The sequence below is a fragment of the Schistocerca americana genome, chromosome 2, assembly GCF_021461395.2.
Source record: "Schistocerca americana isolate TAMUIC-IGC-003095 chromosome 2, iqSchAmer2.1, whole genome shotgun sequence".
NCBI lineage: Eukaryota > Metazoa > Arthropoda > Insecta > Orthoptera > Acrididae > Schistocerca > Schistocerca americana.
This window is the reverse complement of record NC_060120.1, coordinates 699,315,051-699,337,004: the sequence shown is the minus strand read 5'-3', so window position 1 is coordinate 699,337,004 and position 21,954 is coordinate 699,315,051. Positions and strand designations below refer to the sequence as shown.

Below are 21,954 nucleotides of genomic sequence, written 5' to 3'. Positions count from 1 at the left end.
GCTTTGACAAACAAGAAGCCAGATCTTCGACATCTTATAGTCAAGTGACTCTGAGTCTTTGTCACTGGAATAGGCAATGATATATGATAGTGCTGAAAACTGGTTGAAAGCAATACAAGAAGAGTTACACTCTCACAGAGAAACATACAACCACGCATGGGAGTCTGCTGCTTTACCTTCAGATGCGAAGGCAATAAATGTGAAATGGGAGTTTAAAATGAAGAAAGATTTGAAATGCCACACTGTACACTATAAAGCATAGCTAGTAATGAAAGGTTGTGTGCAGAATCAAGGCCTGAATTCTGATTATTTATTAACATATTTACTTGCCATGTCTGCAAAATGTGATCTTGACACTGTTCATCTAAATGTTGTCACAGCTTTATTACAAAGTCACTTACATGAAGCGATTGGTGTGAAAGTTCCAGAAGTAGACCCAGTGGGAAAGATTAAAACAGGCATTAAAAGATGGAAACAGGCAGTATATGGACTGAAGCAAGGTGGTTGCTGCTGGAACTTGAAATTAGACACTACACTGTTGAATCTAAATTTCAAATGGTCACCAGCTGACACAAATACAGGTACAGACATTTTAATGGTCGCTGTTTATCTGGACGATACATTAATTGTCAGTAAAATTTTATGAGAGAGAGATATTTTCACAAACACATCAAGAGAAAAATTCTGTCCGAAAGATCTTGGTGAATCTACAAACTGTTTAAGTATCCAAATTACTAGGAATTTCAAAGAAGGTTATTTGTGGGTGGACCAGACATACCATGTGAAACAAATTTTCTACAGTTTAATATGAAAGAATGTAGCCTGATATCTTTGCCCCTGGACAATAACCAAGTGTGTACTTATGATATGAGTCCAAAAACAGAATAAGAGCGAAGGAGGTATGAAGAATATACCATGTTATGAAGCAACATAAAGTTTAATGTATGTTTTAGAAAAAAGCTGGACTTAGCTAATCTGATAGGTATTGTCAGATGTTTTTGTAATTATCTGGGCATCCACCTCTGGCAAGCAGTCAACAGGATCTTTAGATGTCTAAAAGGTACCAAGGACATGACGCTTGGTTTAGGCTTGAAAGCAGTATATATCTGCTCAGCTGCTGACTTGCTAGGCCTAACATATGTGTGGATTTTCTTTCAGGATTTACTCCATTAACTTTTGAAGATCTCTCTTCTCCACAAGGCAGTGGCTTTATCTTCTAATTATCCCCAGGGAGGACTGGTTGCCACATTTGCCATTTTGAAGGTCTACTCTGCTGAAGGTGCTGTTAAGGTCTTCACCCGTAACCCTGGGTATGGGTTCCACATTATCCTCTGTGAAGGAGCCTTCACCACTCTGTTCAAAAAGGGCAATTGATGAAAATTTGGGAATTATAAGAGTCATCATTCTGCTGTCACACACACTGAAGCTGTTAGGAAAGCTCACAGAAATGGGACTTAGAATGACAGTAGAACCTTTGCTTGAGGAAGAACAACATGAATTCAGGAAAGGCTGACATACTATGGTTCTTATTCTTGCAGTAAGAATACGGACAGAAAAGTATTTGGAATATGGAATAAATCCTGTGATTGTATTTGTGGACATTGAAAAAGCACATGACAGAGTTCCTCGAAACAAGATATTGGAATGTTTGGAAGACCTAAAGGTGCCAAGGTACTTAAATGATAAAGTCAAGATGCTATACCAAAAGTATTACAGCTGTGTCCAAATAGGCAATACATGATCAGAATGGTTTGAAACCAAGAGGGGTGTCCAACAAACAAGAAAGTGCCCTTTCACCACTCCTGTTTGTGATATAATGGACAAGATCAAAAAATCTATCAAGAACATAGATTGCAAACCAAATGTCCTGGTTTTTGCTGATGATTTGATACTATGGGGAAAGACAGGTTGTAACCACATGACTAACGACATAAGGATCTTTGGGTTTGGCCACGGGTAGTGCTCAGATAGCCTGATGGTAAGGTGACCACTTGTGATAAGTGGAAGATCTGGGTTTGAGTCCTGGTCTGGCACAAATTTTGATCATCATCAGTCCATTGTAAAGCTAATGGTTGTCCATATTTACAACTGTGAATACATTTCATGCATTTCCAGAGGAACATTGTATTGTAATTGGGAATCACAAGGGCACTGCAATATCATATTTACACATTGACACTGTACAAGTGACTTTCAAGTAAAATGTCTCGCCTGTATTGGAATATACAGAATGGATGTATGAGTACAGGACGACATATGGAAGTATGGGACTGGCCATGAGTCATGCTCAGATAGCCTAATGCTAAGGCGACTGGGCAATAAGTGGGAAATCTGGGTTCTAGTGGCCCCCGTACAAATATTCACTCCATTATACAGTTGATGGTTGCCCATATTTGCAATTGTGTATACATTTCATGTAATCAAAAATGGTTTGCACTACTGTTCTACAAGTATATGCACTCCCCTTTACAGATGAAACATACTTTCCTAAAATTCATCCAGTAAGCAAAGTCGACCATTCACCTTCCCCACTACAATCCTTATATGCTTGTTCTATTTCATATTGCTTTGCATCGTTACATCTAGAAATGTAATTGATGTCACTGTGTCAATTAGCACATTACTAATGCTTTATTCAAACATTATGGGTTTGTTTTCCCTACTGACCTGCATAACTTACATTTTTCTACATTTAGAACTAGCTGTCATTCATCACCCCAACCAGAAATTTTATAGCATATTTTATGCAAATTTTATAGTGTATATAAATCTGAGCTCTACTGATGACTACTACAGTAAAGTATATACATTTATCACTCAATGATGACACTTTCCAGTAAACCACAGCACCATCAGCAAACAATTGCAAGTTGCTGCCTACCCTGTCCATTAGATCATTTATGTATATAGGGAATAAGAGTCAGCCTATAACACTTCCCCGAGGCATTCCGGATGATACTCGTGTCTCTGATGAACACTTGCCATCCAGGATAACATACTGGGTTCTATTACTTTGTAAGTCCTTGAGCCACTCAAGTATTGGCAAACTTATTCTGAATGCTCTTACCTTTTCTAACAGCCTTTAATGGGGTCTTTTAGGAAAACTATGAATATGGAATCTGCTTGTTGTCCTTCAGCCATAGTTTGCAGGATATTATGTGAGAAAAGGGAAAATCGAGTGTTGCACGAGCAGTGCTTTCTAAAACCATGTAGATTTGAGGACAGAAGATTTTCTTACTCAAGGAAATTTACTATATTCAAATTGAGAATATGTTCAAGAATTCTGTTTAAATTTCAAGTAGCAGTGATATCCTGGCAGAGTAAGAAACACCGACAGTACCCTTATCCACAACTGAGGCAGAATTTATGGTCCTGTCCTCATGAGGCTCCATGGTTTCAAAGGTTGGGAAGTGAAATATCTCCAAACCCTAAGAAAGATTCTATCAGACTATTATGTGACTATGAAGCAGCAGTTGAATTGTCTAAGACTAGTGGTTACAAGAGTCAAGCCAACCACATAGACATAGACATCATTTTGTAAGAGAAAAAATAGAGTCAGCCTAAGTTACTTCGGAGCATGTACGTTCAGATCAAATGCTGACAGACATGAAGACAAACCTCAGGCGAAGTGTCTCCATCGTCTGATGCTACAAGTTATTGGACTGAAAATTTAGTTGGTTTTTTTTTGTGTATGTTTGTTTTTACATGCATAATTTAATGAGCGTGATGGAATTTAGAATCTATACTTTGCTTGTGTAAATATCTTTTGCATTGCTATGGATGCTATATGCCTTTATTGTGAGTACTGAATTGTACAAGTGTTCATGTAACAGTTTTTAACTTGCAAATCTGTATACTAAATCTTATTGTTCTAATCAGATACTGCCAGAAAATTACTGTGCTAACAATTGCTGTCTACAGCATAGTTTCCATTGGCTTAATTCAAATTTCATGGTTCAAATGGCTCTGAGTACTATGGCACTTAACATCTGAGGTCATCAGTCCCCTAGAACTTAGAATTACTTAAACCTAACTAACCTAAGGACAGCACACACATCCATGCCCGAGGCAGGATTCGAACCTGCGACCATAGCAGTCACACGGTTCCAGACTGAAGTGCCTAGAACCGCTCAACCACAGCGACCGGCCAAATTTCATGATTCTGAATTACAAAATATACTGTAGATATTCATTACATATTGTTAGGTACACTCTTAATTAAGGTACTTTACATCCTTTCATGAAAATATGTACAACTATAATGTGAAAGTACCTGAGTAGCATTATAGTTGAAGTATGAGTATAGTTCCTACTGCAGATTTTTCTATTATATTTTCCTTGTGTGACAGAGAAAATGAACACTTGCATATGTTAATTTTGTTAAATATTTACATAGCAAGTGCACTAAACTAACAGAATATCAGTTCACTTTGTAAACCTTTGTCATCAACCATCTAAAAAAACATTCAGTAAAACAGTAATCATTATAAGTGTTAAATATATCTATGAGTATGTGAGGTGGTTGAATTATGTTAACTAAAAACATACTTGGCTGCAAGGCAACTTTATAAACCGATTTTTCTTGATAAATAACAAGATGAACTACAATAGCAGAAACAGCTTGTCTTAATGAAAGGATACAACTCTGTCACCAGAGTCAAGGAATTCCTTGTTTCATAAGCATCGTGCAACCGAATTATCTTTGGATGATTTAACACATTCAGTATATCAAGCTCATTGTTCATAAATGGACGAAGGTCAGACTTTCCGTGCATTATTTTGGCAGCGTAATTTCGACCTGAGAAGTATATTCAAAAGATGCATTAGAACCACCAAAAGTAAGAGCTGTTATTAGAGTGCTGAATTAAGTAACTGGTTATTACCTGTCAATCGCTCAACTGCATGATATGTAACACCTTGAGTGCCTCTTCCAAGCTCATTCCCAATGTCATACAGATCCTCAAATGGTTTTGCCTTTGGCTTGATGTTCCTACCTTTGCTATATGTGAGGTAACCATATTCTTGTTCACTTTCCTCTATGCGTATCATGGCAGAGCTTGACACACTTCCTGCTACATTACGAGCACTGATTGAATACAGCCCCTCATCTTTGTTGATGGCATCATTAATAACAAGTATGCATGTATCTGGCTCGCGGAACTGTATCTGTTAGAATCAACAACATAAATTATAAGGTACATGAGATTGATGTCAATAAACAAATTTTCTATATATGTTTAACATGCTATATTACAGAGCAAAAAATACAACCATAAATTTAAGCTATTTAGTGTGAGTTCCTAACAGAACATATTCAGTTGTAAACACTTGAAATGCATTCCATGTGAACTGCATTTTTATTTCTAGCCTTCAGTTTTAACTTTTTTGCAACAACCATCGAGTAGCAAATAAAAACTAATTTTTAATCATATACAACACCTGCATTTTTGGAATTACCTATTTTTAATACAAAAAATATGAGCCTTTGCATATATGCAGCATATCCTCAAAAAGAAACATTTCAGAATGCATGTTATTTGTCTTGGGTAGTTAGAATTAAATGCAAAGTATGCTGATAACAAAATATTTCTATCTAAAATGTTTGGTTGATGGTTGTCAATAATTCTTTAATTATTTCAAAATGGCACAGGAAAGAACAACAGCAAACCTAGGATGAGTACTAACATCTAAAATTCCTTTTCTTATGCTATGTCAAAACATGCTCAATATGCAGGATGACTGTGCAGAGACAGAATTCATCTGAAAACTGTATAATTCAGGATGTAAATCTGGTTATGTAATGATATGCAGTACTTGGATGTCAAAACTAAGTTGATTTTTTAATATCTCCATTGAACAGAATATTTTCATAACACTATATATTTTTTTCTACAGCATAATATTGTAAGTTAGGCTCCTCATCTCCATGTAACATTACTGATCAATCAGAGCTCTCAACACAAACAACAAAAATTTCTTGTTAACCCAAAACTTTTATATTTAATATTTTTGCTTAATACTATTATATTTAATGTATTCTTTCACTGGAAGCAACAGTAGCTAATACACCGGAAACGTATCCATACATGGGAAACAAATTTCGCGAACTGTAACTACATTTTTAACGCATAAAAATAAATGCTGAAACCAGAAATGAATCTTATTCTTTATACACAATCACAAATCATGCAAAATTCTTTAGTTGGAGTATTATATGAAAAACATGTGAATATGACTGAAACACAAGGTGTCCATAAAATGGTTCAAATTTCAAAAATGCTGCAGAAAGACACCATGACCAGAGTGATATAAAAGTTTAACAGCATATTATTGATTCAATAGAAAGATGATGTTCCAAAACAGAAAAGCTGAACAAGTGCTCATAGCTCTTAAGGTACACAAAGCACGTGTTTACTGAACATTTTCCCCTGTTTTGGTCCATACTACCTCCTCCCAAAACATGGAAAGCAAAGAGCTTACAGTAGAATAGATGTGTTTCACAGTAATGAAAATGAACAAGTGCTCATAGCTCTTCAGTATGCATTTTAGAGCCCATGTTTATTGATCTTTTTTTCTTGTTTAGATTGTTGCTAACAGCAAAACTCAAATTAGTTGCCACTTTTTAAAACATCCTGTATATATACATTTCTGTAAAATAATGACTGGTTTTCTTTCATGCAGTTCCCATGTCCTAAATGTAATTATTAAAGGATAACCACTTTGCACAGCCACTTAAAACAAGAAATGAAGATAAGGTTATGCTCTCATCATTTAAGTTATATACTCACATCCCCAAATAAATATCAATGAAAATCTATAACAAATTAAAATGTAAGAAAGAATGTTCAAAGCTAGGTGCATAGAAAAACGCTACATAACATCATGCTTTAAAGATGCTACTACTCAATAAGAGTTCGAGCATGATCTAGTTCATCATTATTTTCTGTTGCTGAGGTAACAAAAAAGTCACACTTATTAAAATACTGCTGCCTAACATCAGCTATAGTTTTATACTAATGAACTTTGTTACACATTTAATGCATCTCCTGTACCCTGATCATATGATCAGTAAATTTACATTATGAGACAAATAAACAAATAATAAAATATCACTGCCTTGCCCCTTACCACTCATCTGTATTCACTTATTCACTATTGAGACATTTTGCTAATGTTGGTACCTAAATGATGTATCACCATCTTCATTCTTATCATATATTTGTGACATAATTTCAAAAAATTATGACTACATACCACAGTTATTTTTCATTCACAGCAATGAACATTTTTCATGTGGTCTATGATACATCTCTGTAAGTTTAACTGAGCAGAACTTGGTATCAAACACAGAGACTTGTCACTTTTCTAACATCACTTTACCTTAATTCTGGTGGAAGCTGTGAGAGGTTGCCAATCTTTGTACCACTTTATTTCAGGATATGGTACTCCAGTGACCCTTGCTTCCAATCGACCACTTTTCCTTAACATAACAATTGTTTCCTCTGGACGTTTTATGAATGTAGGATATTCTGCAATATCAAGCCGAACTCGCTGTCTTGCTTCACCATGTTCATTTGTGGCTACAGCTTCATACATCCCTACATCACGATCTAACATCCTTCAATCAAAGAAATAAAATAATAATTAATGTTAAAAAATTTCAAGTGCAATCACTTTTAATGGAATTAATCTCATTACAATATTAACTGATATAATAACCTTTAATATGTAACAAAATTTGAGAGGAATAATTAAAAATACACTTTCACTTACCGATTAATGAAAAGCGTAGCTTGTCCATTCCGTGTGTAGCTGCTGTCGTACCGTCCCCCCATCTCTATTATTTCATCATTGAAGTAGTATGTCATTTTGGGCTTAGGATAACCATATACAAACCAAAATAAATTGGAGTTATGATTTTTGATACCATATTGGGTATCATGCTCTTGTCGAAGGAATCTGTAATTTTGAACAGTAATCGTTAATTAATTTTCTATTTAAAATAAAATGAATGACTGCAATATTTGAACTATAATTGATTTCATGCTATCTGTAACTTGTAATTACATCACAATGAGAATTTTCAAGCACTACTAACAAAGTCATTGCTTAAAAGTAAAATAAATGTTGTCCTTTCTTTGGTACAGAAGAATATATCTTTTGGTTAACAAGGAAGGTGTGGTGTGTGGGATAAAGTAGATCAGAATTCAACAATCAAGATTTGATCACCAGAGTTAGAAAAGTCTTTCCAGAGAATAAATTCAGAAATTTCAGTGACATTTGTGAGCCAGAATAGTTAAGCCAAAAAACTGACAAAAATATTGCAGTACTGCGAAGACTATATTAACTCACTTGGACCAGTAATAATAAAATCATGTCTATCTCAGAAGGCTAAACCATGACAAAATTACTTGAATATATTGAAATTAATTAATACATCTGAAACTAGACAGCTGATAGTAGATATTAAATCAAAAACATCAACAAAACAAGAAAGAATAATTCTGGAAAATGAATTTCATTGGAGAAGAAATAAAAGCAAATCTACCAAGTTGTAGAAAATATCACAGTTACAATAATGAAGCAACAATTACAATTTTATGGTTTATTTAGAAAATATCACAGATACCATAATGAAGCAACAATTAAAATTTTATGGTGCTTAAATAGAAGGACTATACCAAGAGACTCACAAAGATATTTAATTATAAGAAAATCAGACTTACAAAAACATAAAAGTTATAAATTTCACAAATTTGTTGGAACCCCATCAACAAGCTAAGGGTGGACATAAAAATGGAGGATACATGGTTAATGGATCAAGAAGTAGTGAGAGGGACAGAGAGAGAGAGAGAGAGAGAGAGAGAGAGAGAGAGAGAGGGAAAGAGAGAGAGAGAGAGTTCAAATGTGCTCCTGGGTTGGGCACAACGAATAAAAAAACAAAAACAAAATCACAAGGTGGACTGATGCAGATGCCAAAAATTGTACAAAACTGTCTTGGGATGGAACATTTTCTAAATGTACTTACCTGGGAAACATAAATCAAAATAACAGTAAAATCTTTAGTGAAAAGAGGGTTGGCGGAAAACTCAAGGTGAAATAATTAGGTCAAGGTCACAGACTGAATCTTACAATCCTCTGTTCACAAAGCCAGTATGTTATTAGCAAATAATGACCACAATGTTGTTTGTACAAGAATCCATGGCCAAAGAAGTAGGTCAAGGTCATTGACTGAATCTTTGGCGTTTCCCAAATGATCAGATATATACTGCGGAACAGTTCAAATATCTGGAGGCATGTAATGAAGATGTCATTATTGACATAAATACCATGTTTATGTCAATAATCTGTTTAATATGATAGGAATTTATTTTTGAAGTGATTCTGAACCTAGTGTCTTTCAAAGAAACCTTGTGAAAATCATTTTTCAGTTCAGAGGCAGTGATGATATCAACACATTAGATGAGTAGATTGTTGGCTTCCTAAATGATCATACCACACCAATAGAATGTTTAAAGTTATATGCAGGCAATTTTCAGTAATACATTTATGGTATGTATGAATCCTGTAATGCTCATGAAAATATACAAACGCGATTTTTCTCAAGCAAAATAAAATAGAATCTATATTCCTATCATCTAGATATGCTACCAAGTGAGAGGGCAAATTGCTCCAGCCTTAAACAAGGATGTGATGTGTCTTTGTCAAATTTGAGTAATTTTTCTACTGTCTTTGGCTACTCTAAAATCTGGAAACTAAATCCAGATAAAATTATTTAGCATGGGAAGACAGTTCCCTAAATCATCAAGAAGAATTATAATGAACTGAAATATGACTATATCCCAAAATCTATATTCATAAGACTTTATAAATCGGTAACTGGTCGCTCTGATCACAATAACATTCAGTCAAACAATAAGATAATTATTTTTTCACAGAGTATTGGACCCAAATGAAAGACTGTGTCATTTGTTGAATGCTCTCCCTAAGATGGGTTAGGCAGAGAGCTTTGTTCATTAAACCACAAACTTCTGCTGATTTCAGGAATGAATTTGTAACTTATGCTGATTCCAAGGGTGATGCTATAAATATCATACTGGTACACATAAGGAATACACTGTAAATGATCCAGTATTACAAAAAGGAGGATGTTCTGGTATTCTTTGTAGTCTTATATTGAGAACATTGCCCCATTGCTTTTAAGTCTCAAAGATTCCGCACTTATCAGTCAGGAGTTTAGTTTGGGCAAGAGTGGTGCTACTTAAAATTCTTGGCTCATGAACATTAACCTGAGTACAGAACAGAAACTGATTTTATAGCACAATTTTCTTAAATAGCTAGGGAAATGATGTGAAATGGATATTTACAAAATTTTATTTATGAGGAAATTAGGGTCGGTTTTTGATTCATGGGAAAAAACTATGAACTAATTGTGGTTTACCTGCAGGTGTCATCTCACTTTAGTACCATATCTTTTATATAACTGACTGAATGAGTGTAAGGTAGGAGAGCACCTTTCCTTAGATAACTCTCACTGATAGATTTTTCTATAATTTTATTCCATAACTATAAATATACATCCAACAAAAGATTTAACTGAATCAGGAGTTTTGCCATGTCTGAATTTCATAAGTCACTATATGAATTTAGATGAGGTAACATGATTAAGTCTGGATGCAAAATCAGGCAACATTTGAAAATCAATGCTTAATCACAAATGATGTGATACCATCTGAAGTAGATTAAACAGTGCTTTAGGCTAAGGGTATGTCACATGCTCAGTTATGGGGCCACAGGATTCCATGATTGTGTGTTGACACTAGCAACATGTAGGCAAGAACATCCGTGAAGTTGACAAGTATTTGCTTTGTGAGTAAGAGCATGTACATTACTTTCCCCACCAACTATCTCTGAATCCTGACAGTTAGTTGATTGGTTGATCTAAGCACTGTGGATGATGTAGTGAGTAACTGCTACATCAGGATATAAAATGCTGTAATAAATATACAGTTATCACAGATCATCATCTTTAGTGGCACTGTCCCTACATTGACCCAAGGGTGCATCAGTGTCAACGCAAAAAAGTCAGGTGTAGCCTCTTAAGTATCTTCTGCTAATGTTAACTAAGACCTGCATGAAAGTATACATTTTGTTTCTGGTCTAATATGTATGCTATGTTAAACAAACTGAAATCTAATTGTGTCATGGATTAACAAATCCAGGAGGAGCATGTATTATGAAGATTAGAGACACCCTACAATATATGAGAACTTCAACACTTTAGCAGAAAAATGTAAATGACACGAGACATACAAGAAGAACTTAACATCATGTATCACTACAAGTGTTTAATATCTTAAGAGAGCTGACACCAAATATCAATACTGAATTGCATCTATTGCCCACGTGATCAGGTCTGAACAAGAATTAATAACCGTACTGCATGAATCAAACAGTGGAAACTCCAGGTTGGAATATCAACAAATATTAGCAAAAGTATAGGTTGCTACTCACCATAAAGATTGAGTTACAGACAGGCACAATGAATAGACTGTTACACATTATATCTCTCGGCCACAGCCTCCTTGAGGAAAGAAAACACACACGTTTTCACACAAGTAAGCACACCTCACACACACACACACACAAACACACATGGCCACTACCACCAGCAGTTAAATCAGAATCTGTTTGGAGTTTTCGGTGGTGGCAGCCATGTATGTGTGAGGTGTGCTTGGTTGTGTGAATGTGTGTGTGTGTTTTTATTAGGGAATTTTGGTTGTTGTGAAGCACAAGTATTCTCAACAATCACATTTCATGATGCAGTTGTAGAAACTAAATCAGTATGCTTCCTTCATGCTTGCATTCGTGCTCTAACTGGATAGTGATAATCTACATTTTGCAAGGGACACAGTCATGTGCTGTTTGATTTTATGTGTTGATGTGTAGAGAGTGTATTTATCAGACAGTAGGAGAAAAGTGGTTGTATCCTGTTAAGTTGTCATGATTGCAAAGAAATAAGTATTGTCCAAGTATAATCAGATAACAGCATCACTTGTCTGTTGTGCTAAATGACATTTTCAGAAGAGATGAAGAGTTTCCATGCACATTCCGTGAAGAAGATTTATCACCATGCAGTAATTCTGACAAAGCTCCGCACTTTTGTGTAGAATGGTGGATTTAATTCTTGAACAATGTTTGCAATTAAAAATAGATATTAGTGTAGGATACTGTATAAAATCTGCACTTTTATCAAAATGTTAAAATATTTTTCTGAATGGTGTTCTGTACCCTAGACAATCTTTTAAAACAGCTGTTTGCCATTAGATAAATATAAGAAAGGAAACTTGGTATGTTTGACATTAAGTTAAAGCAGTACTCTTTAAATATTTCACCTAAGATAAATCTGAAGTTTTGAAAATTGGAATGATAATATCCTATTAGAGCTTCCTTCTACCATTAGAATGTGTGAAATGCGTTTAATGAGTGTCTAGAAGCAAGAACATTCACCCTTAGCTTCCTTACATATCAATGTGTGAAATACACTGATGAGCCAAAACATTAGGACTACTGCCCATTGTGAGACTGTTGGGATCGCTGGCAGGTGATGCAGTAAGAAAAGTATAAGTGGAACTGAGGCAAGTGGGAAATCATTCTAGCAATGATATGGTTCACAAATGGGGAAATTCACTGACATAATGGAGTTTGACAAAGGCCAGACTGCTGTGCCCTGGAGTCTGTGAAAAACCATTTCATAAATGGTGAAGCTGGCAAGGTGCTTGCGTGCTACTCTCATGAGCATCTATGGAAAGTGGTTAAAGGACAATGAAACACAAGTAGGCGATGGGGTGTTGAACATTCACACCTCATCACAGAATGTGGATATCAGAGGCTTGCTTGCTCTGAAAAGCAGGTTACGCAGGAATTTGGGTCAAATTTGATGGCAGAGTACAATGCTGATGCAGGTAAATGGGTTTGGGAATGCAATGTTGAACATGAGGCTCTGCAACAGACAACCCCCATGTTGACCCAATGACATTATCAATTATATCTGCAGTGGGCATGGGGTGATTGATATTGGACCACGAATGAATGAAAACGTGTCACTTAGTCAAGCGAATCATGTTTCGTGTTACACCAAATCGATAGTTGTATCCACATATGACACCATCCAGGTGAATGGCTGCTCAAAAATTCTCCACGAATGTACAATGAAAAACAAGTTCTGAATACATCAAAGTATAAGATAAAGAAGGCTACACAAAGTAAAACACACTAAGTTTTATTTCTGTTAAATACTGGATAATACACTAACAGTGTTGATTAAACTAAGTATCACGCATTTCAGTCAATTCTATACCTTTTATATGACCTTTTATCCTGACCTTCCTCTCCCCTATCCACTCCATCAAATAAATCTGGATTTTTTTGGTGATTTCTGTTTAACTAGCTTTAGGCAGAAAAATTATGTAGTACTTACATTTTCATTGTCTTACAGTAGGCTTGGTTATTTCAGTAAAAAATGGTATGTTCTCCATCAATAGCTTCCCGTTAACAATTATAATGCTGAATGAACAGTTCATGGGTGTACTGCTAGTTGAAGACATAGAACCAACAGTACACCTGCAAACTGTTCAATCAACCAATAAACCGAGATAAAATGAAGAACCACAATTATCATTTTTATTTATATGGTTAAAACATGATTTTTTACACTTGGTGTCACATTATATTTTGTTAATTTTTTCATGTGAATAATCCTAATTACTTTTCCTTGACCAATGAGTACAATTTACTTAATGTATAACAGCTATTCTGGAATCACATCTGTGTACAATATTAGATTTATATGCTCCATTTGTAGTCTACAAAGGCATTTTCCACATCATTTTGACTAAAATTGTGCAAGTAATCTATGGAACGTGGAGTTAGCTGGTGAACTATAATATTCTGGCATGTCTTTGGATGTAATAAGTCCTTGGCTGACACTTCCACTCTGCCAGAGTGGTCTAGTGCACATCCAGTATACCAACAATATGTTGGATTAGTGTCAATATTAAGTTCTAGATCCTTTATATTCTGTGAATGAAAGTTAAAGACAATACATCACACCAAGGGAATGAGAAAGTGCCTTTGCCAATATTGTGTCCAGACCAAAAGTGTTTAAATGGGGCAATTATTATGGCTCTTAACATTCATTAAATAGGCATTGAATCAAACCTGTATCTTCACGTTGAAGAGTAACATGAAAAACTGGCATAAATAAGTGTGACTTTGTAGCAGACTCCTTGTGTAGCCTTCATAACTTCTCAAAGTTCCTGTTCATTCCTCACTACTGTGACAGAAGACACAGCATTTTTAGCATTATTGTCAATTTCTTTATTTGGGAGGAATTAATCAAGTACTGTTTCATGTTTTGTTGGGAATGTTTTTACTGCTAGTAGTAACAGTATTTTGCAATTATCTTAGCTCTCTGTTGACTGATAGCAACCACTCAGATATAGTAAGGCAGTACCATGATAAGCCAAAGAACTTAAACTCAGGAGAACAGCAGATCAAATCCCTATCGAACCATCCAGATTTACGTTTTGCATGATTTGCCTAAACTGGTCAAACAAATAGTGGAATGGTTGTTATGAAAGGCTTTTGCTGATTTCCTTCCTAATCCTTCCCTAATGCGGGTTTGTGATGGGTCTCTAATGGTGTCACCGTCAACGGGATGTTAAACCCCAATTGTCCAATGTTAAGTCCCAATCTTCCTTTCTATTTATATATGATATTTTCAATCCTGAAAGTAAAGTCAGTTGAAATCTATACAGGAGCATCTACTTACCAACTGCTGAAACAGAAACAAGTGGTGAAGCAAGCCAGTCTTCAGGGTAACCTTCCCCATACTCCAGTACCAGTACATAGTTTATTCATTTTTACATTGTTTTTATTCAATTCTTAGATGAAGAAACTTCTTAAAGAGTTTTAAAATCTTGAGAGAAGAAAACCAGTCTCTTCATGTGTGTAATCCCTAGCTATTGTCCAGTTGTTCTTATTTTGGCATTGGATAAGTAGATGCTCTGTCCTAATTCCATATAGAAAGTTAAATATCTAAAAATGTATGAGAAGCAAATTGATATGAATGTTAGTCACATCTACATAAAATTGGAGGTAAATACAACAAGTACAGCAACAGCCCAGTACTGTTGAGTTGCTGAAATCTGGCACTGGGCATCAGCAGTAGATTGACTGTCAAACAGTTTGTTTAAAATTAATTTGCAGTCAAAGAGAAACTCAGTTTTCCGGCATAAATCTGAACACTTGCACTGGAAATGCATCAGTGATAACCTTATCTGTGTGTTTCCATGAAGGGTGACTATCAAGATAAATTTTTTTAGGTGAGGGCTCTAATAGTTTAGTTCAGTCATTACCATTGTTAAGTATCTCAAACCCCCTGGACAAACCTGATAATTTTCACTATAGTTAAGAATGCACCATTACCATGCAATTCAAGGTTTATATAAACTTTCAGACACCTCCATTGTTTAATCTGCTCCTATTTCCACGAGTAAGTCTTATATGAACAAATAACAGCAAATACTTTAATGTTGATGAAGTCATATGTGTGTGTTTGGCGCTTATGGGCACTCAACGGTGAAGTTATCAGTATCCTCACACTCATTAAAACAAACAAATGTGGCTAAAATACTGAAAATGGTTCCACACTCATGCACTCAAATCGGCCACACAAGTACTCTATCTCATATGCTCCAAAACAATGGAGAAAGAGTAAAAGTAGTTGTGCATGAGATTAAAACACAAGTAAAACGACAAAGGAGGTAAAAGGAAGATACAGGCAAATGTCACTGGCTGACTACTTACAAAAAAATATGGGCGAGCCAGTCACCCTGTTAACACATTAAAACCATCTCCCTGAAATCTTGGGAAAAATGTTGGACAATTCACAAAACTTTAAAACTCTAACCACATTCATTTGAAAGTTACTTATAATAGAGGACAGATCCACTGCTAAATTTGCCAGAACCCACTGGTCAGAAAATAAAACACAGTCCAATAAAATGTGATAAGCAGTGGTCTGAACACCACAAGCACAACACACTGGAGGGTGCTCTTGATGGAGCAAGAAACCATGCTTCCTAGGGCTGTGGTCTATGGGAAGACAAGTAAGGAGGGCCTTGTCCCTTTAATGTGGCTGGAAAGAGGTACACAATGGTCATGCTGTGGGCTTTACTATATGGAGCTTATAGCCTGTTACTTCCAGCCATTCATACTCCCATCAATGCATGACTTTGGAGCCCAAAAGCGAGACTATAGCATGCAGTGGAATGACACACTGAAATATCGGCAGAGCACAACATGCCTCCCTGGCTGCTAGACCTGCCCCTTTATCCCCTGCAATACCCATGTGTCCTGGTACATAGCAGAAAGACATCCCATTCCCCAGTCATTGTAGTTGGAGGAAGGCATCCTGGGTATTTTGGACTACTTTATCTGCTGGGTACAATGGTTGTAGAGAGTGAAGGGCACTCAGAGAATTGGAACAGACAAGAGATTTAGCACAGGGAAAATGCCTCGTCTGCTCCAGAGCATACGAGATTGCATATAATTCTGCATCAAAGACAGTAAAGTCTTGAGGCAGTCGAACCTTGAGGACACAATCCGGGAAAACAAAAGAGCAGCCAACAGAGTTCCCTTATTCTATTCTTCTATTCTATTCTTCTATCACAAGATTTTTTAAATTTATTCTGAGAGGCGCCTATTTGAAACTCCAGTAAATAGCTCCACTGAATATGACATCTACCATGTCGACCACTATAGGTTAAATGTGTAACAAAATCATCAGGAAGAAACAATGTGTAAAGAAGTAGGATACAGAAATATTGAGGGGTGGTGAAGTGCTTTTAAAACTCTCTGAGGCTGAAGACACTGTGATGATGAATACTACAGTAGGCAGTGCACCTGAAGGGAATGGACATCCTTAAAAAGGGCGATCGCTGAAGTTGGCCTGACAAATACAAGTAAAAATAAGCAGCTGCGAAGTAACATTGGGTAACAAAATAAATACTTCAATTGATCAAAAAGAATAAAACATAATTAAATGTTCAATAAAAGAAAGAAATACAGCAATATAAATATTTGAGAATGAAATAAATAGGAAGAGCGAAGATTATAAATTGAAATGACACATGCAAAATGTGCAGCAATCCAAAAGAAAATGGTTAGTCAAAATGATTTTTGATGGAACTAGAAGCAAAAACATCAACATTGAGTGTTAAAGGAATTCCACTGATAAACAATGAAAAAGGAACAGAGAGATAAAAAGAACATTGAAAGCTATTGCAAGGAGGAGAAACTGTCTGCTGATGTGATACAAGAAGAAATGACTGGCAGTTTGGAAGTGATAGGGGATTCAGTTTTAGAGTAAAAGTTTGGCATAGGTTTGGAAGACTTGTAATGAAAAAAAGCAGAAGGAATAGATAACACTTCTTCAGAACTTCTAAAATTATTGGGGGAAGAGGTAAACAAATAATTATTCAAGTTAGTTTGTACAATATTTGACACTGGAGACACAACATCGGACTTTTGGAAGTATGTGATGCACACAATCCTAAAGATAACAAACATAGATATACAGTAACTATCACAAAATCAACTAAAAGTTCTTACATCTGAGGTTCTAACAAGAGTAATATGACAAATAGTGGAAAGGTAAAGTGTGGATCAGTTTGGCTTGAATAAGGGTAAAGGTACCAGAGGCAGTGCGGCTGTTGTGCTTGATAACAGAGGCAAGATTCAGAGAAAATCAAGACACTTTCATAGAAACTGACAATGTGTAAAGGTGCAAGTTGTTCAAAATTCCCAGAAAAATAAGTGTGAATTATAAGAAATGATGGGTAGTATACAAAATTTTCAAGAACCAGGAGGGAAGAATAATAAAAGAAGGCCAAAAGAGAAGATCTCGGATTAAACTAGACATAAGGTGGGACTCCAGTCTTTCTCCCACATTGTTAAACTTGCACATCAAAAGAAGCAATAATGAAAATAAAGGAAGATTCAGGAATGGAATTAAAAATCAGGGTGAAAGGATACTGATGATAAGATTCACTTATGGCATTGGTACCCTCAGTGACAGTGAGGAAAAATTACAGGGCATGTTGAAGGGAATGGCACATTCCGAGCACAGAATATGGATTCACAATAAACCAACAAAGGTTAAACTAATAAAGAGTAGCAGAAATGATAATGACAATAAAGTTAACATCAATACTGGAAACCTTATAGCAGAAAAAATGAATGAATTATGCTACTTTGGAAGCAAAATAATGCATGATGGATGAAGCAAGGAGGATATAAGAAGCAGACTAGTCCAGGAAAAAAAGAGATTTCCTTAGTAAAAGACGTCTTCTAACGTCAAACAAAGGCCCTTAACTCGAGGAAGAAATTTCTGAGAATGTACATTTAGAACACAGGATTGTATGGATGTGGATAATGGACTGTATGGAAATGGTAAAAGAAGAGATTTGAACATTTGATGTGTGATGTCACAGAAGAATGTTAAAAATTAAGTGCTCTGATACGTTACAACAAATCCATATAAGAGCAAGTAGGACTGATGCATCAAGAGTTCTGTACACATTTAATTAAGTGTATAGATAGTGCATCCATCCTTAGAATTGAGAATCTCTATGATTGTTGCCCATTATCGATATTTATACTGGTCAGATATCAGTCTCAGGTATTCCAATACTTTAGAAAATGTTTTAATTTTTAAGTTTAAATTTTTTGTGTGATTTTGCATTTGCTATTGTAATTTTTCATACACTTTATTTATTTTGGAGTTGTGCAATACTGCATCAGTTACCAGTATTATTCTGATTTGAAACATTACAGATGATGTATGTGCAGTAGATACAGACTGTCAGAGCGGTAGTTGGGCAGCCTTTTGCATAACACAGCTAGATGGAAAAGGTATGGTTTTCACAGCAGTTGGGGATTTTGCTATATGATTCTACATACTAATGAAAACTAGATCACAATCCTTACAGTAGTGCCTGAGATTTTTGATAAGTTATGACTGCAATGTAAATTTTGAATAGCAAAAAAATATTTTTTTATGTGATATGATTACAAATTAACTATTTTCGGATTTTTCCTTTAATTGTACTGTGAAACCTAGCTTCTTGCCAAATTTCATGACTAAGTCAATGGGAAGTACCCTATAGGTGTTGATGTGTGTTTGCAAGTAGGAAAAAAATTGCTTTATCTTTTGATTACATTGAGTTAGAAGCTTAAACATTTTACACCACCAAGGGGTGACAGACCTTGACATAAGTTTTAACTTGACACCTCTTCCTGTTTGTGATGTAAAAGAATCTGAACAGTCAGACACACAGACTCACTGTGAAGTGATCCTATAAGGGTCTCTTTCTCACCAACTGACATACAGAACCATAAAAATGAGGAGTTTTGACCAAAAAATTGGTGAGGAAAGGAATATGTGGAAATCACTGACTAGAACAAGAGACAGTATTTAGGACACATGTTAAGACATCGGGGAATAATTTCCATGGTACTATAAGGAGCTCTAAAGGGTAAAAACTACACAGGGAGACGGTGATTGGGACATATCTAACAAACAATTGTGGATGTTGAGTGAAGTGCTACTCTGAGATGTCAGAAATATGGCAATGGAATTCAGAAGAACTGAAGTAACTGGAATATTCTTCAAGCTCAAAGACACAAAATAACCTGACCTGGTGGAAATACCAAACACTTGAGCAGGACTAAAGAATGGGTCCTATTAGTCATCTTAATGTGGTCTACTTTACAGGTGAACCACACTTCCCGAAAATTTGCATCATAACTGGAATTGACCATTTGCCTTTCCTACTACCATCCTTACATGCTCATTCCTTTCCGTATCACTTTGCAGTGTTACATTTAGCTATTTAATCTATGAGCCTGTGTCAAGCAGTACATACTAAATGCTGTATTCGCACATTACAGGGTTGGTTTTTGCACTCATCGGCACTAACTTATGTTTTTCTACATTTGGAGCAAGCTGACACCAACTAGAAATTTTGTCTAAGTCATCTTTTATCTTCTACAGTCAATCAATGATGACATATTCATGTACACCACAGTATCATCAGCGAACAGCTACAGATTGTTAGACAACCTGTCCATATGGTCATTTACATATTCAAAGAGTAAGAGTGATCCCATCACATCTCCCTGGGGCAGTATTGATGACAGCCTTGCCTCTGGTGAGCACTCACCATTGACAACATACTTCTATTACTCAAGACCTCTTTGAGCCACTCACATATTGGGGAATATAATCAGTATGCTCGTACCTTCGTTAACTGTCTACAGTGAGGCACCATTTCAAATGCTTTCTGGAAACCTAGGAATATATAACCCAGATACTGCTCTTCATACATGGTTTGCAGGATGTCATGTGAGAAAAGGGCAAGCTGAGATTCACACAAGTGATGGTTTCTAAATCCATGCTGATTTATGGGCAGAAGCTTTTTCTGTCTCAAGGTAATTTGTTATATTTGAACTGAGGATATGTCCTAGAAATCGGGAGTAAAGCAACGTTAAGTATATCGATCTGCAATTCTGTGAGTCCATTCTTTTAATCTTCTAACATAAAGGAGTCACTTGTACTTTTTCCAGTCACATGGGACCCTGCACTGGGTGAGAAATTCACGAAACATGTGATATACATCCATCCTTAATCCACTTACTCAGCATATAATTCTCCAGAGTGCAATTTACAATCCATTTAAAACTGGCCCATAATTGCTCTACATCCATCACATTGGAACTGCATGATATTCATTCACTGTGTAAATGGGATGCCAACAAAAGCTTATATGCTCTTTCCAGCAAAAATATTCTCCTACCCTTCTTGATGCATTTATTAACTGTAGTATCAATCATTACTATGATGATATCATCATCACTGATCCCTGTGTCTATACTGACACCATCAATAGGCCTGTTTGGAGCTCGGAGGTCCAGAACATTTCCATTTCATGTGGGCTTTTGAAGTAGCTGATCAAGACAGCCAGCTGAGTTCCTGTAACTTATTTGAAGATGTTCAAAAGTACTTCACAAGACTGGCTGTTTATAGCACCTGCAATGAATCCACAGACATCCCAGGTTGAAGTCATCTCCTACTACTTTGCATGAACTAGGTATTTCCATGCTACTGAGTGTAGACTTTATTTGAATGATTCTAAAACTGTCATGGAAGAATCAGGTGGCTAATAAAACATCCAATAATTAATTTAAGCCCAACCAGATCTATTATACGTGTCCAAATCACTTCAAAGTCAGACTCACTATCGATCTCAACAGACACAATATTTTTGCCGACTGTAATCAACACTCACCTTCCTAAAGCATCTAATCTCTCTTTTTGACATGATCCATGCTTCACTAAATATTTCAGAGCTTTCTACTTAAGGATTTCCAGCCAGCTACCAGTTCCGTAAATAATTTGAGTGCAGCAGCTTTCCTGGAGGTCAGTAAATTCAGAACTTCATTACAAATACTTTGACAATTTACTGTTAAAATTTTGACTGTCAAAGCGTTTTTAGTTTTTATGCAGTCTGATTTTGCTCTCTGTATATCAACTGGTAAGTGTTCGTCAGAGGACCTCAAAATACTGTTTAGTCTAAAAAAAACCACGTGCACTTCAGAAATACTCTGCTAACCATGTAACTGTTCCTTTGTGTAGTGCATCCCTGACCTATTGAGGGGAATCCTGCAGTTCTTCACATCCATAAAGCATGTCCAGAAATCTGCAACCAACAGTGTCACAGAACTGACAGAGCCTCCAGTTGAGACCTACCACTTGGCTCCAAAGCAAAAGACTGATTCTGGGAATGATGCTGCAAAACGTGAGTTCTGCTTGTACCACATGCACGTGGC

The 21,954-nt window shown here is 36.0% G+C and overlaps 1 protein-coding gene across 3 annotated transcripts in view; it reads right to left on the bottom strand.

Moving 5' to 3' along the window:
• LOC124593678 (obscurin) overlaps nucleotides 1–21,954 on the bottom strand; it is a 688,571-nt gene that overhangs the window by 111,134 nt on the left and 555,483 nt on the right. For all 3 annotated transcript variants that reach the window (XM_047131972.1, XM_047131974.1, XM_047131973.1), the window contains 4 exons: nucleotides 7,774–7,959; nucleotides 7,381–7,618; nucleotides 4,884–5,166; nucleotides 4,642–4,798 (listed from right to left, as the gene is read on the bottom strand). In XM_047131972.1, the coding sequence (XP_046987928.1) occupies nucleotides 4,642–4,798; nucleotides 4,884–5,166; nucleotides 7,381–7,618; nucleotides 7,774–7,959 (864 nt within the window). The remainder of the gene's footprint in view (nucleotides 1–4,641; nucleotides 4,799–4,883; nucleotides 5,167–7,380; nucleotides 7,619–7,773; nucleotides 7,960–21,954) is intronic.